This window comes from Lutjanus erythropterus, chromosome 17 (assembly GCF_056507025.1).
Source record: "Lutjanus erythropterus isolate fLutEry1 chromosome 17, fLutEry1.hap2, whole genome shotgun sequence".
Taxonomy (NCBI): Eukaryota; Metazoa; Chordata; class Actinopteri; order Lutjaniformes; family Lutjanidae; genus Lutjanus; species Lutjanus erythropterus.
The window spans coordinates 21845165-21869433 of record NC_139333.1 but is presented as its reverse complement, the minus strand read 5'-3'; the positions used below and the strand labels follow the sequence as shown (position 1 = coordinate 21869433).

General features: G+C 38.9%; 1 protein-coding gene across 4 annotated transcripts; it reads right to left on the bottom strand.

Moving 5' to 3' along the window:
* Window positions 1–362: 362 nt before the first annotated feature.
* fbxo11b (F-box protein 11b) lies at window positions 363–20878 on the bottom strand. 4 transcript variants are annotated; one of them, XM_084741718.1, is made up of 22 exons: window positions 20554–20878; window positions 18949–19112; window positions 17308–17389; window positions 16880–17024; window positions 16648–16777; window positions 13363–13446; window positions 13060–13192; window positions 12797–12903; window positions 9551–9662; window positions 8137–8243; window positions 7885–8022; window positions 7577–7794; window positions 7169–7349; window positions 6934–7056; window positions 4969–5054; window positions 3966–4042; window positions 3735–3878; window positions 3406–3516; window positions 3179–3286; window positions 2971–3079; window positions 2408–2506; window positions 363–1802 (listed from the first exon to the last, which is right to left on the bottom strand). In XM_084741718.1, the coding sequence occupies exons 1-22, from the start codon at window positions 20639–20641 to the stop codon at window positions 1673–1675; spliced, it is 2676 nt and encodes an 891-aa protein (XP_084597844.1). In that variant the 5' UTR covers window positions 20642–20878; the 3' UTR covers window positions 363–1672. The 4 variants fall into 4 exon arrangements, with proteins under 4 accessions (XP_084597844.1, XP_084597845.1, XP_084597846.1 ...); XM_084741719.1 differs by having other exon boundaries at window positions 16880–17021; XM_084741720.1 differs by having other exon boundaries at window positions 17329–17389.
* Between the last annotated feature and the right edge of the window lie 3391 nt (window positions 20879–24269).

Below are 24269 nucleotides of genomic sequence, written 5' to 3'. Positions count from 1 at the left end.
TCACTCTCAAATGTGTTTATAGGGAAAAAAAGGCAGGCTAATAATCATGCTGTAACAAAAACAACACTGACCCACTAATTCAAACTGTGCATGCAGGTTTATGCCAGTTTTGATGTGAAATAGGTCTTAAATTGCATTCAGAAAAAGCCTTAAATTTACTTTGTTGAAACCTGCAGAAACCCTGTACAATGTAATCATCCTTTGAAGGACCTGCAATAACAGACAGAAAATCAAGTGAAGAATCTCTTTGGGACAGTTATTCCCCTGCAAAACATCTCTTTGGGTTCTTGAGCAACATTTTGTTTTATAAAACCAGTTGTTTATTGGTAATTCTGCAGGATGTAAATTTAAAGACAGACACCTCTGATCTAATAAAGTTTTATTTTCTTAGAAATGGCCAGTTTCCTGTTTTCTTTTTTTGTCTTTCTAAGAAAGTATACCCCTTTTTGAATTCCAACTAGCATCTACATAATGGTTATTGAATACTTCACAATATATTAAGTCTAGATGTTATGGTACATGCATACGATTCAGGCTGCATGAGGAGCCACAGTCACCACGATACACGGGGGAGAGAAGGGGGGAGGACGGGGTGGGGGGGGAGTGGGGGACTGCAGAGTGACTCTTCTGTTCCAGTTCAAAGGAGCTCTGACGCCCCCTATTGAAACCCTCTCCACAAAACACTGACTGCATCAACTTATAAACATATACACACGCACACACAACTTCCACTGTACACAACACACATTTACACACTCACATACACACCTTTATACAAGTGTGGAGCCCCTCCACCTGCCATTTAAGCTAATATACCGGAGAGGGTTCTTAGTGTTTAAACGAGATTCTCTTTCACAGAAAGAACTTCACCACTGGGACGTCGGAGTTTCTGCAGTTTGCCTCGGTGTCGGGGGAGGGAGGAGGGACGCTAACCAAAGAAAAAATAATAATAATTATAATAATATATAATAAAATAAAAGACATTCAAATACAGTCAGCTTTTTGCTTGAAAATACAAAACTACATGAGAAAGCATTGAAATAAAATCCATTGATCAGAACATATTTTTTTTTAAAAAAAGCCCAAGTGCTCCATCACACACACAATCTTGCTCTTTTATCCACACACAACAGAGCAACATCCGCCCATCCGTTGCCTAGTTACAACCGCCTGGGCAGCCAATGGGGATGGCAGCTGCGAGGAAGCAGGAAGTCTCTTTGACAGCAGTTCTTGTGAAGAAGAAGAAGAAGAAGAAGGAGGAGAAGGAGGAGTGGGCCGGGAGCGGAGGATTAACGCCGGAGGGGGGAGATCTCTGCAGAGCCCGTCTCTTCCACATCTTCTCTTTGTCTCCAGACTGCATGAAGAAATACTCGAGTGAGGAATCTCTTGTGGCCGTTCTGTCCATCTACCCTCAGTCTGCCTCCGCTGCTGCAGCACGTCCGACTGCAGCGGACACGAAGCTGCTTCCTCTGCAGCCTCTTTCACCTCGATCCCGCCTGAGAGCGCCGCAATCGCAGAGTCTCTCTGGGTCCTTATGGCTGCGAGTGGATGCGTGTGTCTGTGTGTAGCTATGTGTGTGTGTGTGTGTGTGTGTGTGTGTGTGTCTAATGTCTGTGTGCAATGTTAATGTGTTTGTATGCTTTATGTGAGAGTGTAACTAGACCGGATGCCTTCAGTTATGTTGCAGCGTGTTGGACTCGATTGGTGGCGCTGAGTCATACAGAGTGTCTGTGTCGTGTGTGGGCTCTCCGGCCAGCGTGCACGGGTTGGACAACGTTCCTGCTCCGCAGTCGCAGAAAAACCTGCAGGGAAAAAGTATCAGAGATTAAGAACCAGAGTGATTTAAATAAGTCAAAGAAAATGCTAAACTACCTGTCAAATAGACGAAACTGTTAATTTGCAGGAATGGCATTTTCCACCTTTTTTTTTTTTTTTTTAATGTATTAAAGAGACTCCATCAATGTTCTTTTGGAGGTTTTTCAAATGCAAACCTTCACTTAGTTTTCCGCAGAAAAGCGGTGATGTAGGTTAGAGTGCTGATGCCCTCACCTTAAAGGTTCTGCAAGCGATTCTGGAGGAAGATAGTTGAAATATTGAGTCTCATTTCCACATCATCAAACTGAAGCTTTCGCCTCACTTTGGGTCGAGCAAACCAAATCAAAGCGTCAGTATCTGACAACCTTGGCAATGAGGCTCACAATTCATCTCTCTCCAGAATCGCCCCCTGCACCTTCAACCTAGAAGGTTTTATATGTAGCAACATAATAATGCAGAATCCTACATCGCTACTGGGAAACTACAGGCTGATTTAAAAAGATAAGCCCAAAATAATGGGCCCAACTTTTAAAAATGAACACAGTGGGTCACCGGGAAAAAAAATGTGTGCAAGGAACCAAAAATGTCTTACCGATCGTGCCGTATAAACTCTACATCGTGCCCTTGGTGGCACTTTTTGATGCAGTTTACACAGATGGCGTTCCTATCTGTTGTATTACAGGTGTGACATCTGGAGAAACAAAACAGATTCATTTACATAACACAACGAGGCAAAAATAAAAACAAAAACTAATGGGAGACACTTCATTAATTGGTTATTTTGGCCATTAATAATTTAACAGGCATTTAGCCATTTCTTAACTGTTAACCGTTTCTTAAATGTAGGGCTGAAGCAGATTTTTTGTTGTTTTTTGTCATTAAACAGTTAATTGGCCAATCAAGAAAGTACCCATCAAAATTCCTAAAGCTCAAGGCGACGTCTTCAAACTTGTTTTGTCTGAACAACAATCCAAAACCCCAAGAAATTAAACATTAACTGTTACACACCACAAGAAATAGAGATCAACTGATATGATTTTGAGGTCTAATACAGATTATTAATGAGGAAAACCGATATTGAACAGACACATTTTGTGGTAAACATGAAAATCTTTGTGTCAAAATGATAATAATCAGTTGATTAAATCAGTTTACCTGTAGAAGTCGTGCATGGGGTAACTGGTGTAGCTGGAGATCTTGTAGAGACACTGTCCTCTGCTCACTGCCTTCTCGATGGCGTCCTGGTTATTCAGAATCTTATTATCTGACAGAGGGACAGAAAGCAAACAGTCAGACAAGAGCGATTAGAAAGCCGATACAACCAGCTTGGCAAAGCTTCACTGTCCACAAAGCAGGTTGTTACCTTTCATGGTGACGTTGACCCCTGAGGCCAGAAACAGGCCTCCAAATCGATTGTTGAAGATCTGGTTGCCCTCCAGCGTGGCCGTGGCGTGGTTAGTGATTTCAATACCTGGAGAAGAAAAAAAGAAAGTCACCACCACAAGGAGATAAAAACTGAGATGTAGGTGTGCTCATGTGGAGTTGTTTTTTTGGAAAAAGAAAAAAAAAAAAAAAAAAAAAAAAGCTAACCTGCAGCAAAGCCGTCAAAAATGCGGTTCTTGCGGAGTATTGGATGGCTGTTGGTGCTGATCAGCACGCCGGCCTGAGCGTTCCTGAAGATGTCATTCTCTTCCAGCAGACCTGCAAAAAGATTTCATAGTTTAAATTATAGATATACAGCAGCAAAATCACACGAACAAACATCACACTAACAGGTACAAACATGCCATAATTCTAGTATTCAACAGTAGGCTGACGGTACCATTAAGTTTAAGACATTTTTTTACCAAAGAAAAGAAAATGTCAGATTCTATGAGATGTTTTCTAAATAATCTGGCTCTTTAAGTGTGTAAAAGTACCTCTGCCTCCATTGAAGATGCAGATGCCTCCGTCTCTGCCATCATGAATCTTATTTCGTCTCAGTGTCGGGTTGCTGTCTGTCTTGATCCACACTCCGGCCATGGCGTTGTCAAAGATCTCATTGTCCTCGATGAAGCCCAGACCTGTGGTATTAAACAGCAGGATTAGTCGTACATTATACATACATTAAAGAACAAGACAAAGTGAGCAACAGAGTGAGAAATACAGACCTGAGTTGTAGACTAAAATCCCTCCATTCTGGCCTCCCCAGATCTTGTTGCGCCTGATCTTTGGGTTGCTCCCCGTCCTGTCAACATTCAACAAGAAATACTTGAGTCTAGGGCGGCAGCTAATGATTATTGCCATTATCAATTAATCTGTTAATTATTTTCTCAATTAATTAAGATGTTTGGTCTATAAAAAGTCAGAAAATGGTGAAAAATGATTAGTTTTTCCCAAAGCCAAAAGTGACATCCTCAAATGCCTTTAATTATATTAAGTCTACTGTCAGGAGGAGTAAAGAATCCAGAAAATATTCACATCTGAATATTTGGTAACACTTTATAATAAGGATCCATTAATTAACATTAGTTAATGCTTAATAAGCATTATTTATGACCTATAGAACATGCACAATAAATTATTGGTTAGGATACATATTAATGAACATCTACATGAAAATAAAGGAAAAAGCAAACTTCTACATGTAGACCATGGATTGTGTCCTCTGATCTCAGCCTTCACAAAAAGTTGGAGGGTGGACAATTATTACACTTAAATAAACACTTATAAAAAATAGTTAGTACTCTAATTAATATGTAAACCTTCAATAAATATTAACAAGAGACATTTGTTAACAGAATATAATGCTTATTAATTAATTGTTATCGTTAATATTAAGAGCATCTTTATAAACTATTAACTAATATATGAATTAAAGCCTTACTTACTTACTTACTTACTTAGTAAGCATTAATTAATGTTAATTAATGGGCCCTTATTGTAAAATGTTACAGAGTATTTGGACATTTCTATTAAAAATGACCCTAAATGATTTATTGATTATCAAAATATTTGATGATTAATTCAATAGTCAATTAATAACCGATTAATCACTGCAAGTCTATTTTAGTCAAAAGAAAACAAAAAAAATCTAAAACTTGCTAAGTTTTTACATAGGGTCGTCTGGTTTAAAAAAGGGGTCTCATATTTTTAGAGGGGAGCAGTCGTTACCTTATTTGCACACCAGAGTACATGTGATTGTAGATGTCATTGTCTTCCAACACACCGTGGCCGTTGTCATAGAAATACACACCAACCTAAACAAAACAAACAAAAAACAAAACCAAAGTACAGTACAGACGATTAGACTGTAGATTCAATACACAAATTAATTTTCCCAGAACAGGGAATTAAACAGCATTAAAAGTAAATGTTCTGTGGAACTGTGGGAAGACTGAGCGAAGCAAAGACAGCTGGAGGCCGCAATTAGTTTCTGATTATCAGAGGATTAAAATGGATGTTTATAATAATCTTGTTACATCACAGAGGATAATTTAGAAACAAGGGGCGTGTTCAAATACCCATACTACCATATGACAGAAAAAGATTTAGTATGTCCCAATACATGGAAGTATCTTAGAAATCCCAGGATGTCCCACTGCATCCAGTCGCATTTCACAGCATACAAGCCAGCACGTGTTTTTCTGGCTGTTCTCACCCTCAGCTCTCTGCACAGTGGAGACTGAATGCCAGATTGAATGAGCTGCTGAGAGAGCACTGATGACAGCTCACTGATGGTGCATTTCAAAGTGCATACCTTTTCTTTCTGTTTCACTAACATTTCACGCTACAGACGACGACAAATGTATGAGCAAGTCATGATAACATGCATACTGGATGCAACAGTATACACCCTGTAAGGGCAGCTGCAATACATACTTAAAGTTAAAAGTCTATGGTTCAATAAAGGCTCATTTGAACTTACATTGACAAAAATAGAGTAGCTCAGGTGTTAATCATACTTTAAGAGGTCTGAGGGCATTTATATTAACCTATGACACCCTACAATTAGGTCTCCCTATTGCAAAGAATAACAGAATTTAAAAAATCCTAAAACACAACTCTTGAGTTAAAGTACACGTACATGTTACAGGATATCCATCTGGCATTTTAGTACATAGGGCTGCAACTAACGATTATTTTCCATGTTCCACTAATCAGTCGATCATTTTCTTAATAAATCAGTTGTTGTTTGGTCTATAAAATGTCAGAAAATTATGAAAAATGTTTATCAGTGTTTCCAAGAGCACAAGATGATATCCTCAAATATCTTGTTGTGACCACAGGTTTCTTTAGAAACCAAGAACTAACCTTAGAAATAAAAAAAGAACGGCTGCCAGATTCAGACTGGAGGCAAAAGTGGCCCATTACTGATTATTTGCTCATATGTGACTCAGACCCGTTTCTGATTTGGGTCACTTCAGACTGACATTCGTCACAATTCTAACATGCTGCAAGAGTCTTGTGGAGAGGCACTGACAGATGTACAGATGTAGTTAAAAGTATCCTTTGACATCCGGAAACTCTGAATAAAAATCAGTTTCTGTGAAGCCATTTACGTCACGATCCCAGCACCCCTGGCTCTGACTCAGCATCCATGAACACCTCCGTACAGCAGTAAGCAGCCATTGCTCCACAAAAAGCCATAATTAAAACTTTGGCTCCTTTTCTCCTCGTCCTCGTTATCATCTACTCAGAAATTCACTGGCTTCCACTGCACATCAACTTATAATTGAAACCTTAAATGCTCATTTCAGTCGCCTCAATGTTTACTTTCATACGGCAGCAGCTGCGTGTGACGTCTTTGTTATTGTTCCTATGCGCCTGCAGGATAGTTCAGGACTTTGACCGATTCATGCTGGAATCTGGTTTTGGCCTCATTTAAACAATAATGTGAACAGCCAATCAACAAAAAAAGAAAACAACAGAAAAACTGGATCTTGCAGTTTGAATGTAGCCTTCATTCTTCTCACTAAATATGCAATATTGTTATGACAAACAAAAATGTTCAGTTATAGCAGCTTATATAATGCTTATCACTTCACTGGAGCTGCTTCTGGTGTGTTAGGGTTACAGTGACCCTTTACAGTGACACAGGAAGGGCTTTACGATGTTTAAACATGTTAATAATCTTACCTGCTTGCCACTGTGGATGCGGTTCTTGCGGAGGACAGGAGTGCTGCCTGTGGTCACCCAGACTCCAGCCAGTGTGTTGCTGTAAACCTCATTCTCCTCGATCACCCCCTGACCTTTCTCGTGCTGAAACACAAAGCACGATCAGCTGTCAAACATTTCTGACGGGAGGGCTTTTACTTGCATTACTAGCCAGTTACCACACAGATATTTCAAATGAATTATTGAGTGTATTTACCACATAGATGCCCCCGTGCTGTCCATCGTGGATCTTGTTGTGCCGTACGATGGGGCAGCTGTTGGTACGGATCTGGATTCCCGCCAAGGCGTTACCATAGATATCATTACTTTCTATCAAACCCCGCCCATCTCCAAATATGTACACCCCTCCTTGGTTACCGTTGAATATAGCGTTTCCCCTGAAAATAACAGCAAGAAAAACAATAAAAGTCTTGGAATAGATGCTAAACAATGGCAAATTTCCTACACAACCATGTATTTTTCTGATCATCCATGTCGACATCAGTCCTTTAACCATTTTGCTCACCACTGGAATTATATTTCGCATCCAATCACAACCCAAAATGTCCAGACTTTGCATTTGCATAAAATCACTACAAAGTCGTCCTGTGTCAAATGTCCTCACCGTATCGTCGGGTCACTGTTGGACGTGATCCACACACCAGCAAAGTTATTGGCATAGATTTTGTTCTCTATAAACTGTCCCCGGCCCTTCTCGTGCACGTAGATGCCTCCCGTTTGGCCGTGATGGATCTCACAGCGCACCACTGTGGGGTTGGCGTAGGCCTTCACCTCAAAGCCTGCTATACGGTTTCGATGGATGTTACAGTTCTCAAAGTAACCCTGAGACACACAGAAGAGGAGGATATAAGAGGGTCTGTGATGTTTCTTCAAGCACAAACGTATCACATGACGTAGCTGATGTGTATTTACCATGCCGTGATCGAAGGTGAACACTCCAACGTCCCGTCCGTGGTGGATGTGGTTACGTCTAATGATGGGGTTACCATGGTTTTTCACCCAGATTCCCGCTAGAGCGTTGTTGCTGATTTCATTGTCTTCATAAATGCCCTGAAACAGACGAAGAGACTTTGAGTCAGAAGCAAAGAAATGTCTGTGTGTGTATTATTTATTTATGGCAAACCATTAGTGTTAATATCATGGGGGAAGAGTAATTTTTTTTACCTGTGCGTGATCTGTAATGTACAGTCCTACGTTCTCGCAGTCACTGATGTTGCAGTGTTTGATGGTTGGACATGCTCCCTGGCCGCTCACACACACAGCTGAACCCACTGAACAAAGAAGAAAACAGACTCGTCACACCACAGCAGGGCTGCAAGTAATGATCACTTCCTTTAGCAAATGACCAACCCCATGAAAAACCCCAAAAGGTTTTCTGCTGATAGACACAATATTTCATTCTGGCTGCAGTCATAAAACTAGTGGATATTGACACATTCATACAGGCTATCAGACATGTGGATTTACAGTCTGCAGCACGTGTGACAGTGATACCATCATGACTAAATTACTACCAATTTAAATGCATATTATTCACATAACCAAATCCCATGTATCTACTACAGCTGAACTTATTTTCATTATTAATTATTTCCATGATTAATCATTTAGTACTACAACTACTGTCTGACGCACTAGTCAGCTTCTATGCAATGTTGTCCGATGTGTCGAGCACACTGGACTGCATCTCCCGGTAGGCACTGGACAGAGCTGGTGGGCCAACGGTAGCTTGACTTTCAGCTCATCCTTCTCAATAACAAACGAGATATTTGAATCCCTTGCTGTCTACCACACTCGACAGGCAGCATATTGGTTTCTCAATCAATCAGCACACTAAGTGGACGATGTGCTCAGACCAGCACGCTTGTCAGGTGCTTGTCCTTGTGTTACAGCATAGTGCTAGTACTACTAAACTGAAGAGTAGCATCACACAATTAACATTTGACATTGTCTTTCTGAAGCAAGTGTTCAGTCAGTGGTTAACTGATTAACAGTTAACGTTGACATCCTAATTTATGATATATTCTAGGTTAAAGCAGCCTGCACCCACAACAAATCATTCCAAAGAGATATGTTTTGTGACATTTCATGACACCAACATGACCACAGCTGACAGAAACAAAGTGTCAAGTACAGCGTGCATCAGTTTCACTTTGGTTTAATCTTAAGCTTTCCATCAAACAGAACAAACTGTCACGATAAAAGCAGTTGCCAAAAAAAACCCCTACTGCTCCAGGGTTCTTTTGGTTTTGAGTCCAAGACCCAAATAATAAATTTAGTATCTCATCCTGGGACATAATGAACACAAGGATCATTAAGTGATAAACCAAAGTTAGGCACACAGGGTGTGCTTATCAAATAATAAATTAACATGGCTCTAAACTGTTATACACAAGTGCGAACAGACATATACATCTGTGCAATACTATGTAAAGGCAAGAGCCTTGCAGTAAATGCTACTTTTGTGAAGCTGATGTTGCATCTGTCAAAGCGAACATTCAACCCAGTCATTTATTAAAAGTTTGTACAGGCACATGCACAGGTGTGTCCCCCCCCCGTCAGTGTGTGCAGTGCCTACCTGTGCATGTGGAGCGGATGATGCAGTGGTCGATGTTGGGGCTGCAGTTGACGGTGATCTCCAGACAGTGGTGGGCGTTATGGTGCTGCGCTGACTTATCATCAGGATTAAACTGAGGAGAGAGGAGCAGCAGAGGTCAGACAGTGGCTGTGCTTACTGACAACACATCAAGCTTCTCTCCACCCACCACATCCACACTACTGGAGGCATCAGTGCCACTAATACTGCAACTGAAAACAGGATATAATTCAGGAAACAGTGAGAGCTTACACAGCAGAAGACATAAAATAATCAATACAATGTCACATGAAGCTTTTTTTAGGGAGGAACTGAAGAATTTGCACAATCCATAATCTAAACTGCAACCTTTTCTCTTAAGTTTGAAAATGTCTCTGTAGACTACAGCCATATAAAGCACAATATACATAACATAATCACAAAAAAAGTTTTCAAGTACTCAGAGCTCAATTACATTGTTTACAATACATCATCCATTCAAGAGGCAAGGAAGCAAATCATCAATTTGCAATCTTTGCAAATGGCCTGAAAACTACAGACTGTGGAAGCCTTATATCATGATTTTGATCTCTAGAATTATCATATTGTCCATCACTAATGAGAAACTTTACCATTTTTGAATAAACTTGTCTCATAACTTACAAATGGTTATAGCTGGTTTAACTCTACATACAAAATTATCTGACAAGCAAGTTTTATTTTATTTGTCTGATTAATCCTGTCAACACGTCCGCTACTTAAGCTTAATATAGCACACGGCTCTAGTTTGCATTTTTTTTTCAAAAACATCAGTTGATTACCAACTGATTAACAAGCTGAAAAATTCTTGATCACAAAACAAAACATGACAATGAAGCAGCTTTGAAATGTACCAAGATCTTATCATTCACAGTGTCATCTAACAATATATAAAACTGCGGAGACAAATTTTTGTTATCAGCAGCTCATGAGCACTGTTACATTTGTAGGGGTCAGGGAAAAATTTGATTTTTAGATGCATCATGATGCAGACGTGGGCGATTCTGCATTGATTCACAAATGTCAAAAATCGACTTTTTAAGTGTTAGTTAATAGTGTAATGTTGACAGGGGAAAAAAAAGGCAGAACTCAGCAGCGAGGGTAGTGCAGCACCTGGACAGTTTACAGTACACACATACTCGAAGTATCTTGTAGTTAGGGTTATATGATTGTGATTATTTTGACTAAACTTGTCATACAATTTTTGGTAATGATCATTTTTACATTCCAAATTTCACTTTCACTGAAAAAAAGTACTAAAATCATGCTGATGTGAGATGTGTTGGGGTCTGTACCAAACAAACATGTTTTCTTACATCTGGAGAGCAAGATTTGCAGCACAAAACCACTTCAACCAACTATGTGGTGAATAAAATATCTCTGTTCAGTAGATGTGTCCTGATTTTCAAAATCCATGCTCTGTTTTGACTTTCGATTTTCTGGGTCTTGATCAAGATTAACAGATCATTGGTTTTGTGCCCTTACAACTGTCATTTACATTTTCAAATTCTCCTTTAAAAAGATCAACAGATAAATGTTCATTGCAAAGGTTTCGAACAAGGGTCAAAGAATTGGATACATCTCTGACTGGCAGTAATAAGTGCAGCTGCAGGCTACTGGTAAGCTTCACTGTGCTGTGTTTGTTTTCTTTTGAGGGAAGAGAGGGAAAAAAAGACACTGGGAGAGCTGTCAATTCTGCTTTTGATTTCACTTTAGGTCATTTCTATCAATTTTCAATTTAGAAGTGAAATCATGACACCCCCACTGCTCAGTCTGTTTCTCCTTTGAAACCCTGCACCCACTCTGTGTCTCGGACAGCCATGTCTCTCCCCCGAGCTAACAGTGCAGCAGAGAGGCTGCTCTCCACTACTGGAGATATAACGTAATTAACAACTCCGCCTCCCCCTCATTTTGTTATTCTCATGCAGGCAGGAGACTGGAGGATGCTTTCAAATTAATAAATTCATTAATTATTTTTTTAAAAGGCTGCAGACCATTTATCTTAATTGCACTTCATGTTTCATCTTGTATTTCAGTGGAATAAGGACACTAGTCTGACATAAACTACATGGGAGCAAGTGACTGTGGTGCCTTCATTTTCTATTCAATCAATCAAGAATTGATTCTGCATAGAATACTATAGAAGAAATAATTTCCCAAAGATTCCCATTAGGGTTGCAACGATACCATCGATCTGGATTGACACATCGATTCAGTGTGCAATGATCCAATATTATTGATAAAGTGAAAATATCAATCTATATCATCATCTTCAAGACACACTAATTTTAAAAATCACATGCATGTCTGTGTATGGAAGAGCTCTGATAATCGATTAATCTGTTCGTGCAATGTGAGTATTTTCTGGTTTCTTTACTCCTTTGTGACAGTTAACCGAATTTCTTTGAGCTGTGGACAAAAAAGGCATTTCAGGATGACACCTTGGCTATGGGAAACATTGATCAACATGTTTCACCATTTTCTGACAATTTTTAGGCAAACAACTATTAATCGATCATTTGAGAAAATAATCAACCGAACAGCAACCAAATAGCAGCGCTATTTCAGTCATAAAATTGTTAAATCATAATTGAGACGCTTTTTGTGAACTGACATAAATATAACCTGATGTGTTAAATGGACATGTGATACTGTCTGATATCAGGGTTTCCCACAGTCTATTGCGAGCTCGGTGGCCAATCAGGCTCAAGCATCTGGGAATTTTATTTTCAGGGGATGTACCTTTTCACATCTACAGGGCCATAACTTATTACTGCAATCAATCTGTCGCTAGTCCATGCAGGCACTGGGCTTCCTTGAAAACATACTTGCCACCAAGTGTAACAACCCTGGATATTGATCACAGGCCCCTGAATTGAATCAAAATTGTATTGTTGCAGACTTGGCGATATCGACCAATGTCATATAGTTATCACAAGAATCATATAACATTGCATCATGATGAAATTTGTGATTTAGACCCCTTATTCCCAACCCTTCAACAACAAGTTCACCTCAAGCCACACAGAAACACAGAATCCTCCATTTGGGAAATAATTTAATCCTCAGCTATATGAAATATAAATAACAAATGAGAATCTAAACTGGACTTTCTTACTTAGACTACATAGCGTAACACTGGAGCCCTATGATGGTATTATATAACAGGGTCTTTTAATGCCATTCTTCAAAGGTAAGACATGTGTTTACCTTGATGGTCATGTATCCCACGTAGGCGTCCTCTGAGCCCTCCATGAAGACAAACGTTGAGTCTCTAGTATTCTCTATCACCACCTTGTCTGCTACTTTGCCAGGAGCTGAGGGGAAAGCAGAGAGAGCTCATTAACACCCTCATACATATAAACGTAAACACAGCTCAGAGTGTGTATCCCCTCTTAAGAGGTATTGATTGTACACAGCGCAAGCAGCAAGGTAATGTCTTAAGGACTTTCCAGTGAAGACAGCATGCTTACCTGCGCCAATCATGGTGATGGGGGACTCTATATAAATCCACTCGTCTGTATAGATGCCAGAGTGGACGAATATAAGACCGTCAAAGTGGGCCTCTTGTACTCCACCCAGTGCATCCTCGATGGTGTCATAATACTGCAGGGGGAAGGCACAAACACTTTCAAGCAGAATACACACACCCACAATTCATCAGATGGCAGTTGGGGAAAATAAGCAGGTGTTTACATTAGCTGTGCTTTGCATAAATGTCAGCGCTATGGCCAGTGAAATAAATCCTGAAGGGTTTCTCTTTAGCTATGACTTACCAGCATGTTCTCTCTGCCTTTGTATCTGCCGGGGTTACTGTAGAAATGCTCCGCAAAGCCGGGTTTTACATGAGCACCTTTATACTGCAACACAGAAAACACAAAGATAATCAAAACATATTGCTGGTGATTCTGCCTGTCACAATAATTACCTTATAGACTTATTATACAATTTATGGCTACAACCATAACAATTTTGCTGACCTCAATATACCCATCAAGTTTACATACATGTTTGTTGACATTGGACCCTCACCAACATTTTAGACACGATGCCAGAACAAACAGCAGGGTTTTCTCTACCATTACAAGACCCGGGCGCAGCACATAAACTACAGCACGTTTTGCTGCAGGTCTGCAAATTTTCTGCACATTCCTTAACCAATATTTGAAAATGAAAATCAATTCATCACTAGTAAGATTAAAAAAAACACACTTTTTCTCCACTTATTTTCATTTTTTTTCCATTTTAAGTTTAAATGGCCTTCTTTAAGAAATGGTTCTGCCAGACAACACAAATTTGACTAATACATGTTTAAGACCATGAAATTCTATATAGCGATTAACCATTTAACCACTCACAAATGTTACAACAAACAACAAACGTTAATATTTATTTTTGCATTTTTTTTTATTTATTCAATATGTTTTTTCTGGAGAAATAAATGTTTTTTCTTTTAAAGGGTGTACTTGCATTATTATGATTGTATTTAATGGTTATTTAGATTAAATCTTTGCTATAGAGGAAGCCATCATGAAAAAAAACATTTGGTATTACAAATTTGTCCTCATTTTTAAGACACAGATAAGGCAAACAAATAAAACAAAAATTCCCAGGACTTTACAGTGTTAGCAGCTACTCAGATTGTATTATCAAAAGCAATGTCAAATCTGATAAACTGAATCAGATTGTTTAACAGTGCAAACCTTATTACCTCACTATTTCTTCCAGCTTTAGTTTGACAGGGGGGACTTCCGCTCTCTTCCAGCCAATTAAAATAAGTTTCTTTGCTACGATAAGTGCATAAGATAACAACTGTTCTGATATTTTTTAAGCAGGGAGAACTGATCAGGTTTCATTAATGCATAGCACATATCTGATAAAATTTGGAATAGGTTAGTCCAAAATGGAGTTTATTTAGGACAGAGCAAAACTGTGGAGAAAAACATCTTCTTCGTAATCATGTCAGCAGCATAAAATGATAATATTATAATTTATCGCATTATTATTGTGACAATATATAGTCCCACAAAAGTAATTATTGCGACAGGCCAACTGGTGATCAGATCAAATGTTAATGTGGTCCTAATCCAACCTGAGCATCACACCAACCAACAGTATCCAACAGTTCAGAAAAAAATAGCTTCAAACATATTGTTTATTTAGGTGTCAAAGTAGGGACTGTGAATATAAAATGCACAGCAAAGAGAATGCGTTACATAAAATGATGCCTTAAAAAGTGACACAGGGCTGCAATTTAATATTTTCATTGTTGTTAAATCTGCTGTATATTTTCACAATTAACCGTGTAGTTTTTAAAATGTCAAAACACTGAAAAAATACTCATTACAATTTCTTAGAGCACAAAGTGACGTCTTCAAATTGTTTCTTTTTTCCAGCCAGCGGTCTCAAACCTAACAGCTCTTCATTCACTATCATAAATGGCAAAGCAACAAGTCCTCGCATTTAAAAAGCTGGAAGCAGCATATGTTTGACATTTTTGCATTAAAAAATAATTGAAACAATTATTCGGTTATAAAACTAGTTCTCATTCTGTTCTGAATTTTCGTTGCAGTTCTACTTGTGACCGTTAAAAACAAAGCAATGTTTATTTGTGAACTTGCGTTGCCTGTTGTATATGTCTACTAGTTGTTAATACCTATTGAACGTGAGTAAAGGGTCAACAGTTTGAACAAAATAATCTTATTTTGTGTTGCAGGAATATGTTGTCTCAGTTCCTGTCCTCTTCTCGCAACCCTCAAGCCACAAATTAGGAACCACTGGCATCCATAAATATATGAAACCCACAAACCACAGAGCAACAACATATGCAGGGGTACATCATTTCAAAGATCTTAGAGTGTTTACCACAGATGCAACAGCAAAACACTGCTCTAGACATCACAACTACAAGTCACTATCAGTCTGCAGCACAATTCCTGCAAAAACTGAAGAGTCAAGTAATCATTACAAAAAACAAACCTATGATCAATGTTTTGTTTTCACTTTGAACTTTAGTACTACATTATAACAAATAAAGCAAACTTTTTGTTTGTCTCTCGTAAGCCTGAGGACCTCAGACTATGTTTAGTGTGAGACAAGCCCGCTGACATAATTAGATAAAGAGATTAACTCCACAGTAAGGAAATTTTCACATCCTACTGCTGACAAAGCCAAGTTAGTACAACATTTTGATCACATGTACACACACACACACACACACGTGTACTATGCACATCAGCATGAGTGTTTTCCTGATTTGTAGGTCAAAAGCTGTTAATGTGCTGTGTTTGTATCTGAATCCTTGTACTTTGGCAGTTAATTAAGAACATTAAAAGGTGTGTGACAGTGATCCCATAATAATGAGCCCTGAATCATTACTTGTCTCTACCTGTTAGTCATTATTCATAACATGCAGCGATTTGCCTTCTAATAATACTAAGAATGCTTAGAATCAGTTATTTCTCCAAGGGCTCTTTGTGACTCCAAAGAGCATAAAGATACGCATCAGAAACTTCTGTCAGTCACCAGAATTTGATTTCCCCATTCAGGCCCTGATGTTGCACTGATGCAGAATGATAGTCCTCAAAACTGCGCAATCAGTGAGTTACCTGACAATTTGTATAACTTTGTTTATGTCCCTCTGTTTCTTTTGTAAGAACTCATCATGAACACAAACCGGACCAGAACTAAAATGCATCAATGGATATTTTTTTCTTTTGGGCTGGACCAAATGAACTGGACTGCAGTTGTAAAAACACCCCAGGGGGCAGTCTCTCTCAGTACATACTGTGACAGTTCAAAAATAAATATATACAGACCACGATATGATTTCTAATGTGTGTGCAAAGTGTTTTGAATTCACACTCTTTTTCCCAAGTCAGATATTATTACCCCAGTGAGTGGCGGGGCTTTTATTACAACATCTTACATTGTTTATTTTTTTTATATTTATAGGGAGGAAACATACAGAGACAAAAAAATGAACTGAGTTTTTAAGACTTCTGAGAGCACTTTCTCTGTAGCTGCAAACAACACACAAAAAACTAAGAGTGTAGACCTACCAGTTGTTGGAAGCTCTCCTTCCAGGGGTTTGGGTGTTCGTGCTCCTCAGGGCTGACCTGGTAGAACCTGCCTGGCTCAGGGTGCATCATGGGACGCGTGTACTCAAACACCTCCATGTATAGACGCTTCCTAGAACATTAAATACCACATAAAAGTAATTTCAGTTGTCTGCCTTTTAATGCCATTCAAACACACGGACAGACAAGTTTCCATCTCTGCAGCAGCACTGACCATAAGATGGGGTCGTTGGCGAGCTGGCTGAATCTCTTGCAGACACAAGCTGCCTGACAAAGGTCCTGTTCCAGCAGGTAGGAGAAGATCTTCAAAACAACCTCATCTGGAAGCTTCTGCTGCAGATATTGCTCTGCTGGGGCTGCTAAAAACACACACACACACACACACACACACACACACACACACACACACACACACACACACACACACACATACACACACACACACACACACACACACACACACACACATACACAATGTAAGATTTAGGGAAAATCTGTCCACCCCAAGCACATTAAACTATGGAGTCATGCTATTTAATGGACTGCAAAAAAAAACAAGCACATAGAGAAAAATCAATAAATATTAAAAAGAAGAAAAACCTAACACTCTCCTTGCTCTAGTTGCAGAGATTTAACACACACCTGGCAGGTCGTGGCTCTTACCGGACACTCGTGCCCGCTTGGCTCGATGGCCAAAGGCCTCTGTTGATGAAGTGGAAGCTCCCTGTGAAGGAGGGGAAACAAGATATCAACTTCATGCCAAGACTCAAACTCTAAGTAATTAACTGTGAAATTATCTGCTCTGTCACAAAATCTTTGTTCCTCCAGAGGAACACACAATCAACTAGCAATTTTCTCTCATTCACAAACGTACACACTAGGGGTGGGCTAGGGGCACACCATTTTCGTCACTGGTGTCACATTCTGCCTCAACATGGATTTTGCAGCAGCATCGTTACCATGATAAGTGTTCTACCACTTTAAAACTAATGTGCTTTACTGTGGCTGCGGCAACATGCAGGTAGACATAGTACTGGAGTTGATATACAGAAACTACTATTTTCTGTTCCAAAACCAACTCCAGTACAACATACAAACTGCAACAGGAAGATGTGAAAAGTAACATTAAAAGTAAAACAAGCTAATTTCTCTGTTGTTGGCAATAAGGAAAGGGGGAAACATTTTGATTCTTAGATGAGATTATTTTTTCAAAGATTATGAGTTGTAGCAGAAAACCCAATATTCAGACATTTAAAACCCAATTTTCTTTTGTAAGGCCAGGCAGCATGTTCCTTTCAGTTCGATAGTAAAACATAACTCTGTAAACAACTGTAAACATACGTTGACGATGGATACAATCTGACTAACATGGCTTGGCTTAAAAGCTCTTGTCTGGAAGCATTTTGACTTCTATGAAGCTGAAGGAAAAAGGGACCTGGACAAGATCACACTGTATGCAATTTATGTCCAACTAACCAAATTATGAATCATTACAAATACTCTATGTTTTAAGAGTAGCAAGTAGTCAAAAATAAGTAATTCTGATGCATTAAGGTGCATTGATAATCATTTTAAAATCTCATCATAGCCCTCGAAATAAAATTGTGATGTGCCAAGACATTCCCATCCCTAATCTCATCCCACCATCCAAGCAAGTGAAGACCCAGTGGATTAATTTTATTTTTGATGAAAATGTCCCCTCAACAACTTGAAAACTCAGATGTGTACGTGAACCATTTCACCTCAGACTGCTTTCTTAAAGGTAGAATCAGTAGGATTTGTCTGAGCTGTTTGTAAACACACCAGAGACATGCCAGGACAACAAATACAACATTTTGGGTTGGTAACGCAAGGACAGCAAAATAATAAGAAAATAAGGAAATACAGACACAGGGCATGTTCTCTGCAGATACAGATACTACTACACATCTCGAGTTGTTCATAAGTGATGTCTAAAAGGGATTATGTTTATATGAGACTATATATTATATTTTATGAAGATGTTGAACAATGTTATGAACAATGTCATTACGTCTTTAATGAGGGCCAGCACAAGGCAAGCCTTGATTTAAAACTGAAGCTCAATGATCAGTTGATGTTTCAAACACAAAAGCTGTAAATTTTCTTATATTGTTTATTTTGCATGTTATCATGTTGTGCTTGACTTGTGCTTGATGTTTATGCCATGGCATAAATTTGAGGTCATTTACTCCACCGCTGATACACACTCATGCACAATGCAATCAATACACAAAAAACTGCACTCAAATGTTTCAGTCTAACCTCCATTGGGCCCTTGCTGGGGCAGGCAGAGGCGGTGGCAGAGGCAGCAGCGGTTCTCTTGGGAAGCAGGGTCTTGCGTCGAAGCTGGTAGGGACTGTTCTGAGCTCCTGGGCCGGACTCCTCAATAGCCATCTCTGCTGCAGCTGCTGCAGGAGCCTCCTCATCTGGACAGAAAGGCAAAAAGATTTCCTATACATTCAACATTTTGCAAACACTTAAATGCACAAAGCTGCAGTAGAGAAATTCAAAAAAGAAAAATCACTGGGTATTTCTCTGTGAAGCCCAAGCATCTCTATTTTGCTCAATTACACAACAAAATTTCCTCCAGAAATTGCACCTGAACCACTGACAATCTTTGCCATTAATGACACAATTGTGTGTGCATTCAGTTCACATACAGTATTCACACTGCGCAGGCTAACAGACAGACAGGGTAATAGTTAGTATGGCAGACAAAGGTTAGTGATTGATAATGGCAGATGCACCCCCTGCAGCCACATTACCAGTCTTTCATGTCTAGTCATTGCCTGCAGATACCGGGCAGTGTGTATTTGTGTCTGGGTCCTACATGAGCAGAATCACACTCATCTTTAATGGTGCTGTCAAATTAAGGGCCGCAGATGAAGTCGATCAGACGTGCGGCTAATGGCTAAAAACTGAACTGCGTAGCTGGTAAATCCGCGGTGTAAACAAATCGAGCTAGTGCTAGCAAGGACCGCGAACAAGGAAGGGGAATATGTGCTCAAACGGCTCACTAACGTTAGCTTTAAACCAACAGAAACTGGACACGGTGAATTCATCCTAATCACACCGTATCATCTATCACAGCTGATCTGTGTGGCCTCTTCAAGCTGGGGGCAGCTAAGCTAGCATTGCCCCCATTCGCTGCTAATGTTTTTGTTAACGTTACACCCCAAAAATGGCAGTCCAAAGACACCGCAGATTTACACCCTCAGAATCGGTAGTGACAGCTGGGAATGCAACGGCCGAGCAGGCGCAGATTGCGGTTAAAGAGCTCGTGAAGTCGACCCCTTTGCCTCCAGCTGAGGTTACCTGAATAAGAGCTATTAATGTTGTCCGTGTAGCTACATACGCATTACGTTAAGCAAAGACAACCCCCAACATCCACATAACCCTGGGAAGCTAGCTAGCGGTGTTAGCTAGGCTCGTAGCTAGAATGGAACCCTACATTTGTTAAACTCTCGCGAGATTTATGAGCCTTGCTGCCTCTTGTACAAAATAATTACGTTTTCCAATGTGACAACATTTTAGTTAAGATATGTTCAGTGTTATGGTAAAAATAATACCTAGTTAAGACCGTGAAAAGATCATGGTTTAGGTTAAAATTATAACTCTCGCGAGATCTTTCGCCGGTCTGGCGTTCCCTTCTCGAGACGAATGTATTAGCTAGCCCCAATCACTCAAGCCAAACAAAGCGCGGCCTGGCCTAAGCCACAGAGCAAGAAGCCTCGGTTTTTCCTGCTGAACCCACCGTCTCCAAGGAGTGGAGACCAGGCCAGTAGCAAAAAACGAGGGTTACGTGAAGGCTGTTACCGCCTGACATGGCTTCGTCTTAAATCATTAGCTAACCGCGGCCTGGCTTACCTCTATCCCCGTTGTTCCGTTCGGGCTGCACCGGGCGCGGCCTCGACACTCGCCTGGGTCTCCTGTTGGTGGCTCTGACGGAGTTCATCTGGGGAGTTGGTTGTTGGAAAAATAGACTGCTATCCTCGACCGCCCGCTTCTAAATTTAGCCCTCGACCCAAACTACCACCCGGCAGCCTTTTCCCAGATACACCCAAACAACTGCGATCAAAAACCCGCTGGTATTTGGGGTGTAATCGCTTTTTTTCCTCCGTGGTGTCACAGCTCCCCCCGTATCGCTGCTCGGTGCCAGCTCCGTCTCAGTCTGTAGCAGGAGGAGCCATTAACCCACACGGGAAACAATCGCGAGAAAAAAAGAGCAGGGTGGCTGTTCGACCAATCATAGCTCGCGTTTTAGAATCTCCTCCTATACTGGCCAATCAGGAGCTTCGTATTAAAGGACTTGATAAACCTTTCTGTTGGGGTTCGGAATCGGTCAAGCGGCGATTTTGATCAATGCATGGACGCACCAATGGACCCTACATCTAAAATAAAGTACATTTTGCAGCCCTTGTCCTCCATTGTCACAGATAAATATAGACTTACATTTTGTAATACTGTAAATGGTAACAGTCACATCTTATATTGTTTCTTTTTTTCTTTCTTTCTTTTTTTTCATGATATTAATTTTAGTGTCCTTGCAAACTATGTATTTTAGGGGCTGCACAATGCGGTGAAAAAATATATTGCACAATTTTGACAGATACACAGAGTGCTGCATGATTCATGATTACTGGGAATGATCGTTTTTGCATCATTTTTATTTTCAATGAAAAAAAAAACATGATAGTGTGACATTTATTGGGGTCTGTATCAAGCACTCAGGGTCAGTAGTTCATTGTACTGGTGCTCTGTCACACACTTGTCCGTCAGAAAATTGCAGCTTCTGCAATTTGAATATTGCACTTGGCAATATTGTGATTTTGATAATATTTTTGATTATCATGCAGCCCCAATTTTAATTGTGTATTTTGACCACTAACTGTGTAATTTAGTTTCTATATTTTAACATGTTTCAATGTACACAGTTGCATGACAGTCTAATTTCCCTCTGAGGATTAATATTTAAAAACACCTGAATACTTCCTGCATTTTGGGTTACTTGAAATCAAATAAATATCGTACATAATAAAAATGGAAACAGCCACAAAAATTGAGCTCCATAAATAGACTAATCTTTTTTTCTTGTTAAACATCTCAAAACATTTTAAAAACTTTTTTTAATCTCATGCGAGGTCTGACACAAAGTGGACCAGGAACCCCCAAAAGATCAGACATGTTTTTTCATGTTTTTAAATTTAATATAGCATTGACCATTACAAATAAGTTTCACAATTTTAAAATATTTTAAAGACATAATCAAAAATGTGACCATGACCCTAATTTGCAAAGATTCTTGGGTCCTCCATGGATCACATTAGGAAACGGTGTCTAACCTCTCTGTTGTACACAGCTACTCTACAGTCTTATCATGTCTGTGTCTGGAATAATACAGTGTGCTGCACTTGCTCAAACTGGCTACATCTAACAGCTTTTATGTGTATTTCTGCTCATTTGTTGTCGGTCTCTCCTGGTGATTAAATTTGGTCTCCTCTGGCTACTGAACACTGCTGGACCTTTTGTGGAATTAGAACTGGGTAATACCTACACTGCTTTTTTAGGCATGCATGTATAAAACATTAAGAATAATGTAATATGCTCTGAATATTCTGGCCTTTTTGTTCAGGTCTGTCTTTTTTTGTTTTGTTTTTCTATTTTTTTATACGGGTGAAATCCTAAATAAAATATTTTTAAAAATGTGACGATGTAATCCTTAACAAAAAGGCTACAGGAAATAAAATGCTTTGTGCTGATTTCTTTATTTGTCAAGTTAGGGTTGTGTGTGCATGTATATATGTATGTGTGGCTTCATGAATTGTAAGATCATGATAAGCAGAGGCATATATATTGGTAAATGGGATAACAAAAAGTAAAATGTAAAAGCCCTTTTAAAGTTAAGTCTACGATTCAGTTTAATAATAATTTTTATTATTACTTAATGATTTAAACTCAGGATAGTTCATCAGGAAGGCTGATGATAATTTGATCAATATTTTTTCTATTGTGTTTCATTATGCATCATTTAAATAGGATACAAATTGAATCAATCAATTTCTAATGAAAATGTAAAATGTATCAATAGACCTGGTTGATAAAACAATATTGATATGTACTGACAATGGACACTTCATCAATAGCAAAATAAAAATTGTTGCACAAGATATGCAATAGTTTCAATTAAATGCGTCTTATGAACACATTATACAAGTGACATACAAACAGCACATGATTAAATAATAATGTATCCTTATTTATTCTTATTTATTTTTGTAAATATATTTATTTGTGTATTTTTCATTGTTGTATTAACATTAGAATTACTACCCCTGTGCCTTGATAAATAAAGTTGTTAATTCAAAATAAAGTGGCTACATTAAACCCGTTGTCCTGGTCATTATTAAAAACATGTCATTAGAAATTAGTCTAACTATTTCATTTTCAGTACTGTTGGACGCAAATATAACTCACATGACTGCGAGCTGAATCTAAACTCCAAATCAACTGTTTGAGTCTGAAATGATTTTGGGTGGAGTGTCACTTTAATTAACACATTTGGTCAATTAACACCATTTTATGTAATTGGACCACCAGAGGGCATTGTTTGGCTGCAAACCATCAGGATATGATCTCACATTACAGCATCGCACTGAGACTGTTTTGTTGCATTGTTACAAGGTTTCATCCAGAGTCTGATTGCTTTCTTTTTTTCTTTTGTCACATTGTGCCTGTATATGAGAGCTCTCATCAAACCATTCAAAAAAGCAGAGATTAATCATATTTTGCAATCAGTGCATATAAGTTTGAAGATAATTAAATTTTTAATGTATGGAGGGAAAAACAAAGTAAACAGATACTGCATATGAGGAAAAGATACAGACGAAATATTTTTAAACATTCTGATGGCTGAACGTTATTACTTTTTTATTGTGGTCTCCTCTTTTATTAGATTGTTTTCAGTGGTGGGGGGAAACTAAGGAGGGAAAGGGGTGTGGCATGCAACAAATTTAGGTCAATAAGATACCCTGATTGTTATTACTTTTATAAGTATTATAATAGTATTATACTACTTTTTTCTAATAATAAAAAAAGGAACAAACCAACAACACTTTCAGTGTTTGTGACAGTGATGTTGCCCCACCAGTTGTACACTATATAAAAATGAGGTTTATCTTACAAGTTCTGAAATTTTGTTGGGTTTAAAACATTAGATTGGATGCCATGAGATGCTGCTTCACAAACAAGAACACAAGCTGGGGAAAAAGTGGCTGTTCTGACTGGACTTTACAAAATAATACACAAACATGTGAGTTGTTACTACGGAACAAGAGATGAATGAATCAGGAATGACCTGATAATTAATGAATTATTAATGAATAATTCCTGAATAAGTAGAGGACTTTATAAATAATGATGAGTCACTAGAGAACAGATGGGGAGGTACTATATTAATAGATCATTAAATAACAATTAGTTCATAAATATCTATGAATTGACATAATGACCACCGTCTTCATGAGTCGTTCCTGATTAAAACCAGCCAATGAGTGGCACAAACCGGTGACGACTCATTAATTACT

What these genes read in the sequence shown, in the direction of transcription:
- fbxo11b (XM_084741718.1), bottom strand. Translation starts at nt 20,641, where the DNA reads ATGAACTCCGTCAGAGCCACCAACAGGAGACCCAGGCGAGTGTCGAGG. An exon ending in TCACCTTCGATCACGGCATG is followed by an intron (nt 7,795 to 7,884) that starts GTAAATACACAT and finishes TGTGTGTCTCAG; the next exon opens with GGTTACTTTGAGAACTGTAA. An exon ending in GAGTTTATACGGCACGATCG is followed by an intron (nt 1,803 to 2,407) that starts GTAAGACATTTT and finishes TTTTCCCTGCAG; the next exon opens with GTTTTTCTGCGACTGCGGAG.